General features: G+C 36.9%; 1 protein-coding gene and 1 pseudogene across 1 annotated transcript in view; one reads left to right on the top strand and one right to left on the bottom strand.

Moving 5' to 3' along the window:
- The window catches only part of TRPC1 (transient receptor potential cation channel subfamily C member 1), a 69,924-nt gene extending 53,495 nt beyond the window's left edge, over positions 1-16,429 (top strand). The window contains exons 8-12 of the mRNA XM_045851295.1: positions 1,026-1,169; positions 10,552-10,727; positions 12,458-12,659; positions 13,531-13,725; positions 14,652-16,429. Coding sequence (XP_045707251.1) covers positions 1,026-1,169; positions 10,552-10,727; positions 12,458-12,659; positions 13,531-13,725; positions 14,652-14,879 — 945 coding nt within the window. The 3' untranslated portion in view covers positions 14,880-16,429. The remainder of the gene's footprint in view (positions 1-1,025; positions 1,170-10,551; positions 10,728-12,457; positions 12,660-13,530; positions 13,726-14,651) is intronic.
- A 590-nt stretch (positions 16,430-17,019) lies between these two features.
- LOC123827348 lies at positions 17,020-17,798 on the bottom strand (annotated as a pseudogene).
- Positions 17,799-19,432: the final 1,634 nt, after the last annotated feature.

Below are 19,432 nucleotides of genomic sequence, written 5' to 3' on the forward strand. Positions count from 1 at the left end.
CAGCTTAAAAAGTAATGTATATGTAATTATTTTTCTGATGCCTGTGTTAAATTTAGAAATTGACAAATATCTAGCCTTATTGATATCTTACAATTTTACTTGTATAAAAATTTGTGCTTCCCCTAGCCCAGGAAAGGTCATAGATTTTATGTTAACTAAAGATAAGGTATTTTCTGGATTTTTTGACCAATTTATAGACTATAGGAAAAGTGAACTAGTTATCTAACATAATTTTACTTTATTAAAAACTTGGTTCCTTTACATAATCAGCAGTATGCAATATGTTTGTTAGGTGTCTTCAATGACCAGAGTTATGAAATTACTAAGAAATAAAAATTGGTCATACATAGATATATGGTTCAAGAAAGAGCTGAGGGTCATTGTTTTTTTAGACTGGTCTCTTTAGTTGTAGAAGTGGGTGCTTAGATCATATATTAGCTGAATCAGGACATTTTGAGAATTAAAGGGGACAAATACTGTTAACAATTGTGCCAGGATAAATGGTTTATAACTTGAGACTACCCCAGGCATTTGGAACACGTGGCCACTCTATATCTGGTAACGATGCACCCTCTTTGCCTTGGCATTTAGAAGGAATAAGACCTACTCCAGTTCATTCTAGAATCCTGAGTCAAGGGGCTAAGTTAATTTAATATGATAGCTAATAAATTAACATGTAAGCATACTTTAAATTTGTGTTGTGGAATTTAAGAAAACCTAGCAAATGTTTCATTTGTAAAATGTTCAAGGACAGTTTTTAAAATTGTTTAATTTTTTAAAAATCTAACAACTTCTGAGAACCTCATATAGAGTAAGGGCATTGCCTTATCTATGTAGAAATCTTTTATTTAGTTAAAACACTGTTATTTCTATTAAAAGAAGAAAAACTTTATAAAACATAAATGGTGATCTCCCACAAGGAGATGTAACTTAAATAGGTTATTTTTCCCCCAAGAATTGCAATATGTTTCTGTTTTCCTAAACTGAGAGATCTATTTACCTTTGGCTTTTCTTCCTAACTTCAGTTTCATGACTTTGCTGATCGGAAGGACTGGGACGCATTTCACCCCACACTGGTGGCAGAAGGGCTTTTCGCATTTGCAAATGTGCTGAGTTATCTTCGTCTGTTTTTCATGTATACAACAAGTTCTATCTTGGGTCCATTACAGGTAAATAAATAACATTTCTTAAAGACTATTTGTTAGATGTCATCATTATTAATACCTTTCTACTTATCCACTGGAACACTGTTCTCTCATGATGTTAAAGCTAACATCATGAGAACATGATGTTTGTTTTTGAAAATAATTAACAATTGAAAGGACACAGTGTGTTCATCTACTTTGCTTCTGGCTTAATGATAATCCTTAGCTTTCAGGTATTGAAACTTTACTAAACTGTGGCCCATTGTTTGTCTCTTCCTAGTCCATAGACATGGATAGCTTTTAAATATAGTTATACTTCAGACATTAGAGGGACATAAAAATCTGCTTCTTACCAAAATGAATCTCACATTTAAAGTTTTAAGTGATAAATATAAGGGAAGTGTTGTATAAACAGAATTTATATTACATGGGTTTGAAAATATGTAAGCTCTATTTTAAAAAATACTCTTTCATTTTGTTTAATAAGTATTAAATGCAGTAAGTTGAAAAATAGCATAATGAGAGCTTAAAAATTCACAGAATTCATATAGTCCAGTTTTTCATATGGTATATTATAGTTAAAGAAACTGAGCTTTTGAGATGTTATGTGATTATTATACATGAGAGTCCAGAACTAAATGCTTACTTTTTTTGCAGTAAAGAAAGGACTCAAAATTGGTTGAATTTACCCCACAGATTTTAGTAGTTGATTGTTTTATAGAAAATAGGATCAATTCTGCTACGTGCTTGGCTCTACATATACTCTTAAGTTATAAATCTGAAAATCTGAGCAATATTTATTTTTCCATGATAAATCAAAATTTACTAACAATTTTAGATTCACTTTTATGTTTTTAAAGGAGATATTTTTTGGAAACTAAGGTGAAACTTATTTTTATCATAATTCTTTTTAAAAATGTTTTTATTGTTGTTCAATTATAGTATCCCATATTTAAATACAAGGCAAAATTACCCTTTCCAGAGATGTGAAAATAAAATGTGTAGGGGAAACCTGATTTGATTTGGTTTGCGCTATCATTCTCAACAGTGTTTCCTGAAGTGTGACTCCCTTAACCAGGTCTGACAGAAATAAGTTTGGGACACACTGCATTCCGTATACTTCCTTTGGGAGTTCGCAGTCCACATTATTACAGTCAAGTCTGTGAGAAAGAAATAAAGAAACTTGTTTAACCTTGTTCAAATTATCATTACTTATATTCATTTAATGCCATACCTATCTTTCACAAAATATGCTAATAAGGTCTCTGTTTTCCTCCAAAATATAGTACGTGAAACACCAATTTGAACCATCTTTTATTTAATTTTGCCACTGATATCTTTTATGAACATTTTAAGCAAGAGTTAACAGTATTTTTACATGGATATTGATTTTTTAAGCTAAAAACTGATGGTATCACTCAGTTCATGTACTAGAAATTTCTTTATGAATTTCTAGAGTTAAAAAGGAAAAAGTGTATTATTTCTTACTGAATTATCTATTTGTTTTTCTTATCTACTTCAAATTATCTATTTGTCCTCCTAAATCTCTTCCCCAAAACTACAGATGTGCACACAAACGCTGCAGTTGTCACTTCCACTGCTGGGTGTGTGTTCTCTCCCAGCAGGGTCATTCGTGGAGTTCTAACAGCTGTAGAACTAACAAGTAGTTTGTCAGGCCAACAAATATTTGTTGTGTTCCTATTTTTTAAAATGTCTTCAGGGTAATCATAATACATGTTTAAATGTCATGATCCAGTTCAGCAAATGATTTCTTAAAAATTATCTTATTAAGGTATAATTTGCATAGAATAAAATGTACCCATCTTAACTGTATAGTTTGATGAGTTTTGCAAATGTATAAACTTGTTCAATTACCACTATAATCAAGATATAGAACATTTGCATTCCTCCTAAGAGTTACTTGATGCCTTTTTGCATTTAGTATTGGGTTGGCCAAAAACTTAGTTTAGTTTTTTCTGTACAATATCTTTAGTAGTGCTTAGTTGTCTTTAATTTCATTTGCAACAATTTTGCTAGGTTGTATAGTGACAGCTGCATTTAAAAAACCGTATCAGAATTGGTGAATTTTCATGCAGCCATTGTAATATTGAAGGTGGAAGAAAATATGCAACATTTTTTGTACATTATGCTTTATTGTTTCAAGAAAGATAAAAACGCAACTAAAACACAAAAAAAGGATTTGTGCAGTATATGAAGAAGGTGCTGTGACTGATCGGAAGTGTCAAAAGTGGTCCATGAAATTTCTTAGTACTATTGACATTCTGGCCAAATACTTCTTCACTGTGAGGCTGTCTTGTCCATGGGAAGATGTTTAGCAGCACCCCTGGCCTCTACCTACTAGAAGCCAATAGCAGGAGATAGTCAACATCCTCAAAATATCCAAATCAATATAAAGTTATTGGTGAAAATGAAAAATGTGTCTTTTATTTCATGGAAAAAACTAAACAGGCTTTTTGGGCAACCCAGTATTCCCCGCTCCCACCCCGCCCTTGTATCAGGCAACCATTGATTATATGCGTGTGGTTGTCTAATGTAGGCTAGTCTGAGAAGTGAAGGATTTGAAAGTACAAGTAGAATTAATGTGGTGTTACAAGGCAAACCTTCCAGACAGAAGGTCATTTCCATCTTTAGAGTCTGACTGGTTCTCAAGGTTGTAGCCTCCTTGCTCCAAGTCATCACATCAAGGGGAAGAGCAGAGGGCAAAAGGCAGGTAGCCTGGGGCTGCTGTCCTTCTCTCTTCATCAAGAGAACAAGTACTTTCCAAATACTCCCACTTGTAACTCATTGGCCAGAATTTGTGCATGTGACTATTTGTAGCTGCAAGGAAGTCTGAGGAGATAAGTACTTTTAATTGAGCTTATTTTTCCACAAGAAACCAAGATCTGGTTAGTTAGGAAGAGGGTAAAAAACACATATTGAATAGAACCTGTAGAGTCATATTTTCAGGCTTTTTAAAAAGAAGCTTTCAGGTAGAGTTGTTTTCTAGTGTAGTCTTATTAACATGACAGATTTGTATAATGTAATGGTGCCGATGTATTCTAGGATAATTTTATGTATAACATTTATAATTCCCTTTTTATATTTCCTTCATCCTAAGTAAGAAACTAAATCAAACTAGAGTAATCCAGTTATGAATATAAAACTAAAATAAATGTGAAAAGGAAATTGACAATGTTAACTACTTTAGCAAAAGTAAAACTTTTTCCCTTTATGTACATAACCTACTATTTCAGACAGTGTTTTTTATATAATAACTGCAGTTGTTTGTTAAATTTGTCTGCATTTACTACTGTTTTTTCCTTTCAAATCTTTGCAGATTTGAAGTTGACAACCTTTTATTTTAACTGGTTATATAATCTATAGTAAGGGCACAGATCTCTCCCTTTGTTAGGATATGACCATATTTTCTCATCCGAATGGAGACACTTTGGGAAATGAAAAGGATGCCATTCATTATACTAAGTTGGAGCAATAACTATAAAGTGGGACTGTCCTAGGCAAATCAAGGTTTTTGGACTATCCTATGGTGGAATATAAAAAAATGATTCTGTATTCAGCAATGATGGAATCCTTTGTACTAGCATTTGACATTTTTTATGATTGTATTTATTAAATTTGTGGCTTACATTGTAGGTAGAGATTGAAACGTGGCCTTCTACAATCTTCCCCTCCTTAGTTTCCAGCCATCTCTCACTGTACATTCTCTCTTTGTCCCTTCCTGAACTGGTTCTCCACTTGGGTTAAGAGCAGTCACTAACCCCACACATCTCCAGTGCTTTCCCACTTCCGTGTCATTGTTCGTGTTATTACCCTGTTTAGAATATCCAAGCCATGTCCTCTGCTTGTTGAAATTTTACTTACTTGTTTAACCAACACATATTGAGTACCTGAAGGTACTGGGCGCTGGGGATACTAAAATCCATAATAAGCTGCAATATCTCCTTAAGGAGGTCATAGTTCACCGAGGGTGATAAGCAAGCAGTGGCATTTAGAGCGGTAAATGCTGAAATACAGAGTTTCAGTCCAAGGAGACAGAGAAGACTCCCGGAGAGATGGCACTGGAACGAAGCACTGAAAGATGAGCAGAGAGGAGGTGGGTGGGGGGCGTTCCAGGAGCTGCACCTGCGCCAGCGTTAGTGTCTTCTCCACTGGAAATCGATCCCTGTGCCTCTACGCCCACGTGAAAGGAGTACTCCAGCTGATGAACTTCATACTTTGAACCTTTAATGAGCATTTCCTTAAGCTTGTCTTAATTGTAAACCAATTTAGATTTAGTTTGTCTAAAATTGTAAGTTACGTTGTTTCTACTAAATTAAAACCTCCTTAAGGATAGGGGAATTTTCTCATTTGCACTTTACTCACTCCTTTGCCATAGCAGTTACTTAATGGATGTTTGTTGAATTTAAAAACTGGTGCTGATTACTGTGAGAAAAAGAAAACAGCTGATGGAGAAATAGGCCTCTATTCTAGCCGTTGCCATAGCTACGTTATTCAGAATAATAACAGCAACTAACATTTACTGGATGTTTTGTGTGCACTGGGCACTGTGCTAAGTCTTCAGCTTACTTAATCCTCATCACAGCCCTTGCTATTTTTATTTCCATTTTACAAATGGCGAATCTATGGAATTGGAGAGGTTGGATAGGTCATAGAACTTACAAGTGGAGTCAAGAGTTAAGCCTGAGTCTGACTCCAGAGACCAACGAGCTGTGTGACATTAGCTCCCCTGCTTTTACAAAGGATGTTACATCTGCACCTCAGCTGGTGTAACGGGGTAGAATCTACAAATAGCGGTGGCCACAGTAATAAAGGCAGTGAACACTGGAGTCCTTAATGTGGATCTTTTTTAAATTTTTATTTTCTATTTTTTTATATTTTCCCGTTTATTGACTTTATTGATGTGACACTGGTTGACACAATTGCACAGCCATTCCACAACTCATCATCTGTACACCAGGTTGCGTGCTCACCGCCCAAACTGTTCTAAGACCTTTACATTTATTACCTCATGTAATCCTCACAACCATTCTAAGAGGCAGACACTTTTATTTTCATTTTACAGAGGAAGAAACAGAGGTATAGGCACATTAAGTAACATGAGCAAGGTCACACAGCTGGTAAGTAGTGAAACTGAGACTCCCATCCAGGAGAGGTGGCTCCAGAGCCACTGGTTTTAACCACGCTGCAAAGTTGCTTCTGTTTCTGTGCTATGGGGTAATACAATTCCCTCATTACCTTTCATTGAATAATACTTCTGTGAGCAGGTGTCAATAATTTATAGATTTTTTAAATCCCCCATGTTTTTCCACATGTTTCCAGTGAATTAAACAACTTTTAACACTGGTAGTTAGATGGTTAGACAGAAAGGAAAGAGAGGACCACAAAGCTTTCATCATAATCTTCTTGCTCCATGACTTACTGTGACCTCATCTCTGTGAGTCTCGGGTGCTGGGTCTGTTGGGAGGATGGAATGGGTCAATATGTACAGGATGCATAGCAGAGCACCCGGCACACGGAGGGCTTTCCGTAGTGATTAGGAATGCCTCCACTCCCTGTGCAGTCAGTGGAGTTCACTGTGGCAGGCCTGGAAAACAATGCAAGAGAACTGGAAAAGTTCATGTAGTGCCTGATGCCTGAGTGCATACTTTATTCCTAGCGAATTATTAAATTTGGCTTTACTGGATAATTATTAGGTTTAATATAGTGTCCTGCATAGCTCAAATGGTATATTGTTGTCATGTGTAATGAGTAAAAAGTGGTTTCAGGTATTTTGCATTTGGGGGATGGATATTTTTCTTTTAAGAAACATAGAAGGTTGGAGCTAGAGGAAAACTTACGTGTCATGTAGTCTAGGGGTTCCCAACTGGAGAAGCTGCTGCAGTCATCTGCATTCTCCAGTCCTGTCTGCACAGACACTGATTAGATAGACGGGCTAGCTCTGGCAAATTTTTAACAAAGCATGCACTTGAGTGGGTCACGCAGCATTTGGCCACCCCTTTTATACATCAGCAAACTAAGGCTGGGCTCACACAGCGTTAGAAAGAAGACCTGGTGTAAATAGTTAACAGTTGCATCTTTTTGGGATGTGTATTCATTGGTTAATTCAACAAGCCCTGCTGTATGGAGGAGCTGTTTTGTGAGAACAAAATCCTTAATTGTACCCAGTCCCAAATTTTTAATGGGAGAGCTAAGATAAAACCACAAAGTGATATTTTAGAAAAGCACTTGCAAGGAGTTAGAAGCAAGAATTCACTTCTGCCTCTGCCGTCTATTAGTTCTGTTCCCTGAGCCGTTCATTGAATCGCTGAGCTTCAGTTTGTCACTTGGAAAAACAGAGGTAATATTAGCCTTTCCCACCTTTAGGGTAAATAAAAATATGTGATACCTCTTGAAAAATGGTCAAGTTAGATTTAGAAAGCATATAAAAAGTAGTTATGTATTCAACATTTTAATTAATAAGTCAGGCTCTGGAGTTTACTGACATAGTCCTGCCCTTAAACCCTGCTAGGAGAGACAAACATAAATATTAGTATAAAGTGAAAAATGGTATTTTAGAGATTATATACAAAGTACTTTGGAGCATGACTGCGGGGATGCCTGGAGAGTCAGGAAAGTTTCTTAGAGGCGGTAAAATTTGGTCCGGGCCTTGAAGGGATGAGAGGCTTGCCTGCGAAGGGAGAGTGGTGAGAACAGAAACGGGGGGGTCACACTAGTGGGGCGTGATTTGAGGGGACATGGTGTCCTTTGTTCTCAGACCATGCATTGCAGTTGGGAAGGCGAGGCCTGGGAAGGCGAGACCGGGCTGTGCTCTGAAGGTCTCTGTGCCAGGAACTGGAGTATTATCACACAGGGAAAGGAGGTTGGAAGCATGAATGACTTGATTGGGGAACTTTTAGGTAGATAGTTATAGCTTTTTCTGGAGAAAGACTTGGAAGGATGACTAGAAGTTGTCATTGTTCCTGCTTCCTTTTATCAATGTTTTCTCTGTGCTACACTACACAGTGCTTTTTGCCTCTTAAAATTTTCTAAGGATCAGTCTTTAGTGGCAAAAGAAATTATTCTTATAGTACCTCAGTATTTCTGTTTCTCCCCAAAAGGATGTGTTCATTTTCAGTCACATAAGCAGGGTAAAAGCACTGTCTTCACCACATTAATAACGTTTGGTGCTACCTGTCTTAGCAGTTTGCTGTAATTCCATTTTTCTGATTATTAGGAAAGATATGTACATTTTTTCTCTGTGTTTTAGTATTAACTGCTGTGTAAATTTTAGTATTGATATTTTAATTACCTTTATCTTTCCATTTAATTCTTAATTCTCATATTTCTCAAGTAAAATTGTTAAGTCTTAAATAAGTAAACATTTAAGAGAGCATTGTTATTATTTTTACAAATAAATAAGCCTAATAATCTTTCTCACACTGAAATAAATGCACTGTTTTAATGTTTGCCTTCCCTGTGAAGGGTTAACAGGCTCCTTGGGCCAACGTCAATGTCGTGATCCCCGCTGTGGGTGCTGGGGGTTGTCCACACTCAAGAGCTAATGTCATGCTTTTAAAGAACAACTCATGAAGTTTGCGGTTTTCTTATTAAACATTGCTTATCTTAATGTTAAAATTGAATTACTCTTTAAAACTTCATAATGTTAAATTAGAGCTTCTATTGTATTTTGGGAGTAAATTTTTTAAATTAAAATTATAACATCATACATAGTCACTCTTGGAAAAGTCTTTAAATTTACAGCATCTGCATATTTTTCAAAAGCAATCTTTTCTGAAGTTATTCAAAGCAATTACTGTATTCTTACTGTCATAGCTTACTAAGTTCTTTATTAATATGGTATGGCTTTATTCTAAGCACTCATGGTCTGAATAAATTATTTCTTTTCCAAGGTGACCCATACATTTTGAGCTTTCTGATTCTAAAAGCTCCCTGTTTCTTTTTTGCAAGGGGGCCAAGTGAGGTAAGCATAAGATTTTAAAAGTACCACATGGTTCGGTCACATGTGTAAGCCAGGCATATTGGACCTCTTGCTACTGTAGAGCATGGGTCCCTAGCTTACGGCGTGCCTAAAACTTTAGCAGGCCTCTTCTCCTTAATTAGCTGGCACACGTTAGTGAGCTGGAAGGGCCTGGCCCCTGGCCTGCGGTTACCATTTTGTATCATTGCGAGTGCATATGTTCTTTTGGCAGGCTTGAGGTAACTAGGAATTTTATTTGAAGCTCGATTTAATTATATAAATTTGACCTGGTTAAATTTGAGGAAGGATTATTTTAAAACACTAACTTTTGTACTTTAAAAGTAATAAATGCATACAGTAAAGAAAATTCAAAGTGGGAAAGTCTGCCTTCCAGCTCCTAGCCCTACCTGCAGATAAGCATTATTAACAGTTTCTTGAGTAAACTTCCAGAGGTTTCCTGTGCATACTGAACCATATCTATTCCCAGATACTATACGATATATCCCTTAAAAAATAGAAATGGCAGCAGTAATAGTACTATCCCATACCCTACTTTTTGACATAGTACTTCATGGACACCTTTCTGTGCCAGCACGCACAGCTGCACCGTTCTGTGTAACGAACCACAGTTAGGATGTTCTCATTCCTTTGCTGCCTCTGACAATGCCGCAGTGAAAATCCTTGTGTACACACGCACCTTTGTGTACTTCCTGTCTATTGGCTAAATTTGTAGGAAAGGAATTGCTGCATCAAAAGGGTAATGTCAAATCATTTTCCAAATTCGTATGCCAATTTAAAGGTCAAAAATGGGTGAAAAGTGCTAATTCCCCAGATTTGAAGAAGTATCGAAGAAGGATGAAATTGGGGTTGGATAAAGCTTCTAGATGCACTACACATGTCTACATTACAGAAGACACTCTTATTAATACTACATCCTCTCATTTGCTTGCGCACATATTTTCTTATAATGGACCCACAATGAAAGAAAATCAGTTACCTCAGCCAAAAAGGTGAAGGGCAGTCCTGGAGGAGGAAATGCTGTCCTTGGGGAATTGGTTGCAAAAATTAAATGAAATACTTTCGCATATTGATTATATATTTGTAAACTTTAAGGAACTATTAATATAAGCATTTATTTCCCTTTAGATTTTAGTCCTTGCAAATTAGGCTTTTTTCTTAAATGTCTGTGTCTCTACCTTTACCATCATAGCAACAAAGTCCTCTGCAGGCTTGGCGTGAATAGGCTGGCTTTTGTTAGGCAGCTGGAGTTTTGATGTTTTCAAAGTGCTAAACTATCTCAAACAGATGGAAAAAAAGCAATAGTTTGTGGCTCATATGTGTGTCTTCCTCTTATTTCCTGGCCATTTAATATTTAACATTTTATTTTCCCAATAATTTTAATGAACACCTATGTAATATATTCCACAGATTTCAATGGGACAGATGCTTCAGGATTTTGGAAAGTTCCTTGGGATGTTCCTTCTTGTTTTGTTTTCTTTCACAATTGGGTTGACACAGCTGTATGATAAAGGCTATACTTCAAAAGAACAGAAAGACTGCGTGGGCATCTTCTGTGAACAGCAAAGCAATGACACCTTCCACTCGTGAGTGTCTTTTAAAATTTTTAGTAAATATATTTCTCCCTATGGCAGCGATTTTCGGCCCTCTTCACCTCATGGCACACATAAACTAACTTCTAAAATTCTGTGGCACGCCTAAAAACCTACTACATTTTTTGTAGTGTGACAAAATATAGTAGGTATAATTCATTCACACCAGGCTGCTGTTGTTGTTTGGCAGTGGTCATTATTTTATTTGACAGTCGAAGGGAGAAGGGGTCAGCGCGCCTGACTGAAGAGTCAGGCATTTGCATGTCTGAAAAATTCCTATGGCACAGTGGCTGAAAATCACTGTTCTATTGTGCTATGTATGAATTAGTACCTACAGAAATAGAACTTCAAATTTTCCTTAAGAAATTCCTTTTAATAAGAAATACTTATTTTTGTGAGTCATTTGACAGTTATCTTTACATGTAGCATATGAAATACTTGGTAGGCCCGAGTTAGTCCACATTCTCCCCCGCTGCCGTCTGCTGAACCGTGGGGCCCTTGGCATTTGGTGCACGGCTGGCCTGTGGGGCGGGACAGTTCTTTGTCAGTTGTATGGACTGCAAGATGCTCAACACATCTGCTTCTCACCATTGTTACAACCAGAACAGTCTCTCATGTCCTTAACACTTGTTCAGAGGTTATTAGAATGGAGAATTATTAAAGCTTCATGAACAATTTTCCCCTCTAATTTACTGTTACAGTACATATATACCATAATTACATTGAGTAAGGAATTGAACAACCAATTGTGAGGCAGACAAAATACTGCCCCTCATTCTTAAATAAAGTAATGGAGAAGGGGTGTTGAATTGTATACTTGTTGTGTTCCCGTTATGTACCAACTATTCCTCAGTTACTTTCATGGCATCTTATTAAAGGAATAAGAGTAAATGAATAATAAATATTCACCTAACACCTTCTATATACCAAACACTGTTCCAAGTGCTGAGTTAATGAAGTATCAGGGAACAGAATGACCTCATGGAGCTTACATTCTACTGAGACGACACAGACAGTAAAAAGAAATAAAATAAGAGAACTCAAACATACAGTGTGGTCCACAGTGATAAGGGCTAAATTGATGAAACTTGGGCCGGGGGATGTGCGGGTGAGAGGGTGCAGTTTTAGGTGGGAGGTTAGGGAAGGCCCCGCAGGAGATGGCAGTCAAGTGCAGATGTACAGCTGGGGAAGGATCAAGCCGCGGAGGAGGTATCTGGGGGAAGAGCACTGGCAGATGGAGGAATGGCAAAGGCAAATGCCCTGAGACAGGGGTGTGTCATATTCGAGGAAAAGCCAGGAGGCCCGTGTGGATGTGATGTGGTGGATCCGAGGGAGAGTTGTAGGAGACGAAGTGGAAAGGTAAAGGGGATCCTGTAGCACCTTGCTGGGCTTTGTAAGGACTTGGGGCTGTTGAGATAGCCATTAGAAATTTTGTTCAGAGGAGTGACAAAATCTAATTAGGCATTAACAGGATCATAGACGCTGCTATGTTAAGAATGGACAGAAAGTCAGTAAGAAATCAAACAGGAATAATTTCCTTTTGAGTCTACTTTTTGTTTAAAGTAAGGCATATCTGTACTGTTGAGTTCACCTCATTTATTTTATAAAGTATTATTCTTGGATTATCAATGTTTTCTCTTTGTAATGTTGATATAAATGAATTCATTTTTGCTAGTTAATTTCTCTAATTTTCTTTTAAACAAAAAATGTAATCGTCTTTACAGGTTCATTGGCACTTGCTTTGCTTTGTTCTGGTATATTTTCTCCTTAGCACATGTGGCAATCTTTGTCACAAGATTTAACTACGGGGAGGAACTGCAGTCCTTCGTCGGCGCTGTTATTGTTGGGACGTACAACGTGGTGGTGGTGATCGTGCTCACCAAGCTGCTGGTGGCCATGCTTCACAAGAGCTTTCAGCTGATAGCAGTGAGTGTCCACTCTCCTAAACTGTATATGCTCTTCAGACCATGCCATGTGTGTGCAGTAGTAGATAAGGAAACCGAATAATACCATTAAGAATTAGTATCATTTTAAATTTATATTTTTAATGCAAGTAATATATATTAACAGCAAATCTTAAAACAAATTTTTACTACAAGATGTGTAAACATTTGGACAGTTTAAAATGATCTCTCTTTTTCTTTCCTACCCCGCATGTGTGAGGGGGAACCCAAAAAATCCTGGAATTTATTTATGAAAAATTGTGTATTTATTTTTACATGGTTAAACTTCAGTCACCTTCAAAGTACTCTCCATTTGATGCAATACACCTATTGAGACAATTTTTCCACTGCTCAAAACAGTTTTTGAACTTACAGATTTTGATGCCTCTTAGTGCTTCTGTTATTTTTTGTTTCACCTCTTCCACATCAGCAAAACATTTCCCTTTGAGGACTTTTTTCATCTAGGGAAACAAAAAAAAAAGTTGCTCAGGGCAAGATCAGGTGAATAGGGAGCATGGGACACGGAGGTCATGCTGTTTTTGGTTAAAAATTGCTCAACACTCAGTGGGATGTGGGCAAGTACAGTTGTAAATCAACCATCAGGAAACGGGCAACTATGCTGAAAGAATCTTCAAAAAAAAAATCACTGAAGCTGAATGCAGCCTCTCACAACAACGCCAGCTGGCACACTGATACAGATGGGTTTGTAGAACACTCACATAGCAGGAGAAGCCTGTACTATAAGGGGCCCACCCTCCAGAAGATAATTCTGGTTTTTTGGGGTCCCCCCTCATGAGTATGTACATGTGCTCCCTTGTTCATATCCTATGCTGCTTCTCATTTGCCTTTTATAGAATCATGAAGACAAAGAATGGAAGTTTGCTCGAGCAAAATTGTGGCTTAGCTACTTTGATGACAAGTGTACATTACCCCCACCTTTCAACATCATTCCTTCACCAAAGACTATCTGCTATATGATTAGTAGCCTCAGTAAATGGATTTGTTCTCATACATCGAAAGGCAAGGTTAAACGCCAAAATAGTTTAAAGGTAAGAGATTAAAACTGCAACACAGAAGTTTTAACAATTCCTAATTTTGAAGTTTCCTAAGGCATGAATGAGCAGGCTTCTTAAGGCCTGGGACAGATTTATTTTAAACTCCTGTATACATAATGCATGGCATAGGTATAACATAAAATAAGAAGTCAACAAAATTTACTTAGAATGAGAAATAGAGCTGCAGTATTTTTCATGAAATCTTGTCTCAGTTTTAAAACATTGAAAATATTCAGAATCCCTATTCTGTGAGCATGAAGATTGACTACTGTAGTCAGCTCATATTTTTATAGTTCTTCTTGAAAGTTACTCAATACATGAATAATTCAATACATGTTGCTATAAACCAGAAGTTGGCAAATTTTTTCTGTAAAGGGCCAGAAAGTAAATGACTTAAACTTTACAGGCTGAAACAAGATCAAAGATTTATATGAGTAGTAATATAACAGGAAAGAAAATAAATTTCTACTAAATTTTCATTAATGAAATTAATGAAAAGAATGAATTCCATTTTGGGAGGTGGATAACATTTTATTTAATTGGGGTTCAAAATTACTGTCCACCATCATCAAACTAATAACAAGTGTTCATCTGTAAAAACCATTCTGAGCCCACAGGCCATAAAAACCACGTAATGGATCAGTGTGACCTGTGGTTCATGGTCTGCTAATTCTTCCTATAAACTGAGGATTTGTACGACTTCTTTTGAATCAAAATAAGCACAAAGGTGAATGAATAAGACAAATATGCGTGCTATGTTTGATTGAAAAAACTGCTCAATGTTCTAACACAGTGGCAAAAGTGTAGTGTAATAAAGGAAGCATTGGAAGATAGGGGTTTGTATCTGTGAATATGTTTTAAATCCACCTCATTTAAACGTTGTGTATGCCCATTGTGTCATACTGTTGTTTGTTTTGAAGGAATGGAGAAATCTGAAACAGAAGAGAGACGAAAACTATCAGAAAGTGATGTGCTGCCTGGTGCACCGCTACCTGACCTCCATGAGGCAGAAGATGCAGAGCACGGACCAGGCGACTGTGGAGAACCTGAACGAGCTGCGCCAAGATCTGTCAAAATTCCGAAATGAAATACGGGACTTGCTTGGCTTTCGGACTTCTAAATATGCTATGTTTTATCCAAGAAACTAACCATTCTCTAAATTATGTAGAGAATAATTTTCAATAATAATGGTAAATCTGAAAGACTGTGTTTGTATAACTTGCACTGAGTCAATAAGCTATGTCTTGAAATAAAGAATTATGTAAAAGCCATTCTTTAAAATATTTATAGCATAAATCTGTTATGTAAAATATGTGTAGAATTAGTTTTTTAAAACCCTATGTTAGTGGCTTTTTGCAGAAGCAAAACAGATTAGTAGATAGAATTTGCAAGCATGCCGCTTGGTGTTCTAACCTGAACAGCGCTCTAACATGTTTTCTGTCTATGTTTAAGAAGGGCAGTTATGGTGAACGTTGCCGGAGGCTCTGTAGATGAAGACCGGTGAATGTGGGCTGATCTCTGTCTGTAGGAGAGATAACTTGAAATATTGAAGTCATGGTTTTTAAAATCTATTTTAGGACTTCACGTATATCATTTAAGAGTATAGTTTCATCTAAAACTAGTCTATTTTTTTATTTTATTATAATCCTAAGTAACAAAGAAACAAACTTAATGAATATTTGAACCTATTCATGTCTCTATAAATTTAAATTCACTTCAATTTCATTATTATTTGTTATTTATGTGGTTGTAATCACTAAATGTTTAATTTTGCTTTTTTTCCCTTTAATCCTATTTACATATACATTTCCATGTATTAATACAGTCCATGTATTTGATTTTTATAGAATTATATCATGTTTGAAAAACATAGTGAGTAGACTTTTTATTTGTAGCTATGAAGCATTGTTTATGTACTTCTCTAAGGTTAGGTATTTGGTGGTTTTTAACTTTTCTTTATCATAATAGTGCTATAATTTTTTTAAGTTGAGCAAATGTTCATAGTTATGAAGCTAACCCAAAATAAGGATTTAGAAGATATTTCTTTATCATGAGTGGTCACAGCCTATTTTATTTTTGTAAACATTGGAAGACCCTTTAATGCAAGGATTTCTTTTATATTTGGACTAAGGTTCTTGAGCTTTTCTCCTAAAGTATTTTCCTCAGAATTTAATATAGCTTCTATAAAAATGACTTCATTTTATTTGTGGATCATGCTTGCTACTTAAGCTGAAAAGAATTGATTTTTTAAAAAATTGTAGAATAAAGTATATTTAATTTTTTTCCTATGTTCATGCAAAGGATGTAGTTAAAATTTTTTCACTGGCCATTGTTTATATATTCTTGCAACATTTCCAGTTAATTGGTTACTAGATATATAATTACCTGATTAACTGAATGTCAGATGGTCTTAAGGCCACAGGGTTCAGGTAGCCCTTGCTCTGTAAGCACCACTGATCCAGGGGTCATTGTCTGAGGATGTTAGCATTGTGTTTCACCTTACTTTTTACTTTTTGCTTTTTCGTTCCCAAATTGTAAGTGTTCCCTCTTTGGGGCAAATTCTTGTAAAAATGTTTATTGTAAAGTTATATATTTTTGTCTACAGTGGGATTATGTACTTCCCAATAGGGCTTTTACATCAGGATTTTTAGTCATTCTAAAAAATAGCTAATTATTAAATAAAAATATTTATGGAGTGCCTACTGTGTGCATGGATTACTTATGAGGTACGTGTTGAATGACGGTATATTGTAAGGAGAAGGATAAATAAAACTTGACATTAGATTGTAAATTGACAGTCTGTTCACTATATATTACAGTATACTTTTTCTGAGATATAATTCATGTCATCAGCTTCACTCTTTTCAAATATACAACTCATGGTTTTGTTTCATTTTGCTTTTTAATCATGGTAAGAAAGGCCTAAAATGCAAAGATCAACTTCAGACCACTTTGTGCCCCTTCCTACCTCCAGTGGCAATTGCATGTAACTTTTTAAAATTTTACCCCTATATGTTATTAAAAGGACAAACATGAATTAAACTAGCTGCTCACCTGAATTACAGAAGTAACGTGATTCAACATGAAGATAAGAAACTGTGTACAGATCGCCGACAGTAATGAGCTGCAATATGCAGTGCATACAGGGGTCGTGCAGAGCAGCACACTCTTGTAAAATATATTCTAATAACTTTAAAGTCCAAATTTTTCTTTAAAATCATTCATAAAAAAGATTCTCAAGTGAGAATTAACACCTCAGTCAAGCATCAGAGGCTGCACTGCAGCTATTTAGTGTACAGAGAGACACCCTTTCACCAGCCATTTCCTTCCACTGTCTTTGCTTCTCTGTGCGTGCCACTCCATCATTTCTTCAGATCCTGGAAACTGAATTTGTTGGACACCTGAAATCTGCTATGATGTTGTGTAAATGTAAATTTTGTTGGCCATCTGCAGTTATGAAGCCCGCTGGTAACTGGGTTAGTAAATGCTCCTCCGTTAGCTCTTCATTAGTGCATCTACGCTGTGACCCTTCTACTCACTCCTTTCTCTCCTTTCACAGCCTCTGATTTTCTGACAGTATCATGTTAAAGGTTCTCCATGACTATCAAAGCCTAAGGTAGACAAGGCAAAGAGAATACCTTCCCCACTGATCGCCTTCCATTTCCCTTGATGGCATCTTTCACTTGCTTCAGCTGTTATAAAGCTGATGCATTCACATGCATCTTTTGCAATCTTTTCTGTTTGCAATGTGGCATTTTTCATTATCCTTGCTACATTTGCAATTGGAAAACCAGTACCTTGTTTTCTGAAACTTCCTTTTGAACAATTTGTGTCCTGGTCATTCACGCTGCCAGCAGTACCATAGTGAGGCTGTATATAACATGGCTTCCTCCAACATGGTCCGCAGAAATTCCTAGTTGAGAAGCATCTGTTGAGAACTGTAACCACCCACTGGCATGAAATACTGTCAGGACCCTGTTGTCAGTGGTGTTCAAGAGCACCCATCTAAAACGATATCTAATCTTTGCCCAATTTGAACTTCCAGTGCAGCCCTGGGTGGCTTCCATCTCCGATCAGCTGTTTGGTTGATCAGAAAAATCCATATTTAACATTTTTAGCTATTATTATTTTTATAAATACCATATTTTGACATAATTTGTTCTCACAAGACTTGTATGTGAATCTCACCCCAAACTAAAAATGAAATGTCCTTCAACTAAGCGAATGAACAAGTTGTACATCTATCCAATGGAAATCTCAGTAATAAAAGGGAATCAAGTCAGTCAGTCAAGCAGAGAAACAGAACGCCTAGGATATTTGTCTGCACCATGTGTGACGTGCAGTGATTTGTCTGCAGGGATTTACCATTACACCATTGGAACTGGTGAAGCGCTCTCCGTGAGGCTGTTTCTGCATTGAGTGCCAGAACTTGGAGTTCATAGGGTAGGCAGTCGGGGGAGGAAGGCCCATTTAAAGTGGAAGAGACAAGGACAAACTGAAGCCCAGCAGGACACACTTCTCACTGTCTCTAACCTTGAGGACATGGGTATCTGGTAGGAAAAGTTGCCTTTTGCCAGGTTGCAAAACACACACGTGGCCCAGGAATCAGAGAAGCTGAAGGAGGGTCCAAGGCAAAGTGGAACACTGCGGGCCAGGCTGCTCGTCAGCAGACTGAGCCAACAGGTAAGTTACACGTATCATCTGCAAGAGTGCTCCCGCAAAAAAAAAAAAAGATGGCTGCCGCTCCCCTTCTGCCCTCCAAACTTCACCCGAACCGCTCTTGCTGCCCACCCGACTGGAAACGTACAAGGAAGAGAATCCTGGGAGACATAATTCAGCCTCGCCAAGTAGACACAGGAAAAACTGATACCGCAACAGATAAATGTTAAAGACATTATGCTAAGTGGGGAAGCTTGTCACAAAAGGCTACATACTATATGATTCCATTAATATGACATTCTAGAAAAGATGAAACTATAGAAACAGAAATCAGATCATTGGTTACCAGGATCTGGTGGGAGAAGATTGGTTGCATAACTCATCAAACTGTACACTTAAAAAGGGTGCATTTTAATATATAGAAATTACACTTCAACAAACCTGACAAAAATACATACTGCAACAACATACTAAAATAAGAAAATAACTGGAATCTTAAAATTCATTGTTATCCCAGCCCTGGCAGGTGTGGCTCAATAGATTGAGAAACGGCCTGTGAATCAAAAGGTTGCTGGTTCCATTCCCGGGCAGGGCACATGCCTGTGCTGTGGGTCAAGTCCTCAGATGGGAGCGTGTGAGAGGCAACCCGATGATGCTTCTCTCACACATCGATGTTTCTCTCCCTCTCTTTATCCCTCCCTTCCCCTCTCTCTAAATAAAAGTAAAATTAAAAAAATTATTAACACTCTAAAAGAAAACTGCTAGAATATGAAAGTTGGTTACCCATCACTAGCATGACAAAGTGGGTAATGCCCAGGTAAGAATTTTGTATTATTTTCTCAAAATTATTTTGGCATTCTAGCTTCCTTTTCATATGCATTTTGGGATCTTCCTATCAATTTCTCAAAAAAAAAAAAAAGAAAGAAAACCTTGTTGGGATTTTTATTGGAACTGTATTGAAATTGAAATTTTTGTTTGCCTCAGAAAGTACATTTATACTATCAAGTAGGCTGAGGTTATGGGCACTGGAAGTAAAATCAGT

Source organism: Phyllostomus hastatus, unplaced genomic scaffold (assembly GCF_019186645.2).
Source record: "Phyllostomus hastatus isolate PE091 unplaced genomic scaffold, TTU_PhHast_1.1 phas_contig_86, whole genome shotgun sequence".
NCBI classification, from domain to species: domain Eukaryota; kingdom Metazoa; phylum Chordata; class Mammalia; order Chiroptera; family Phyllostomidae; genus Phyllostomus; species Phyllostomus hastatus.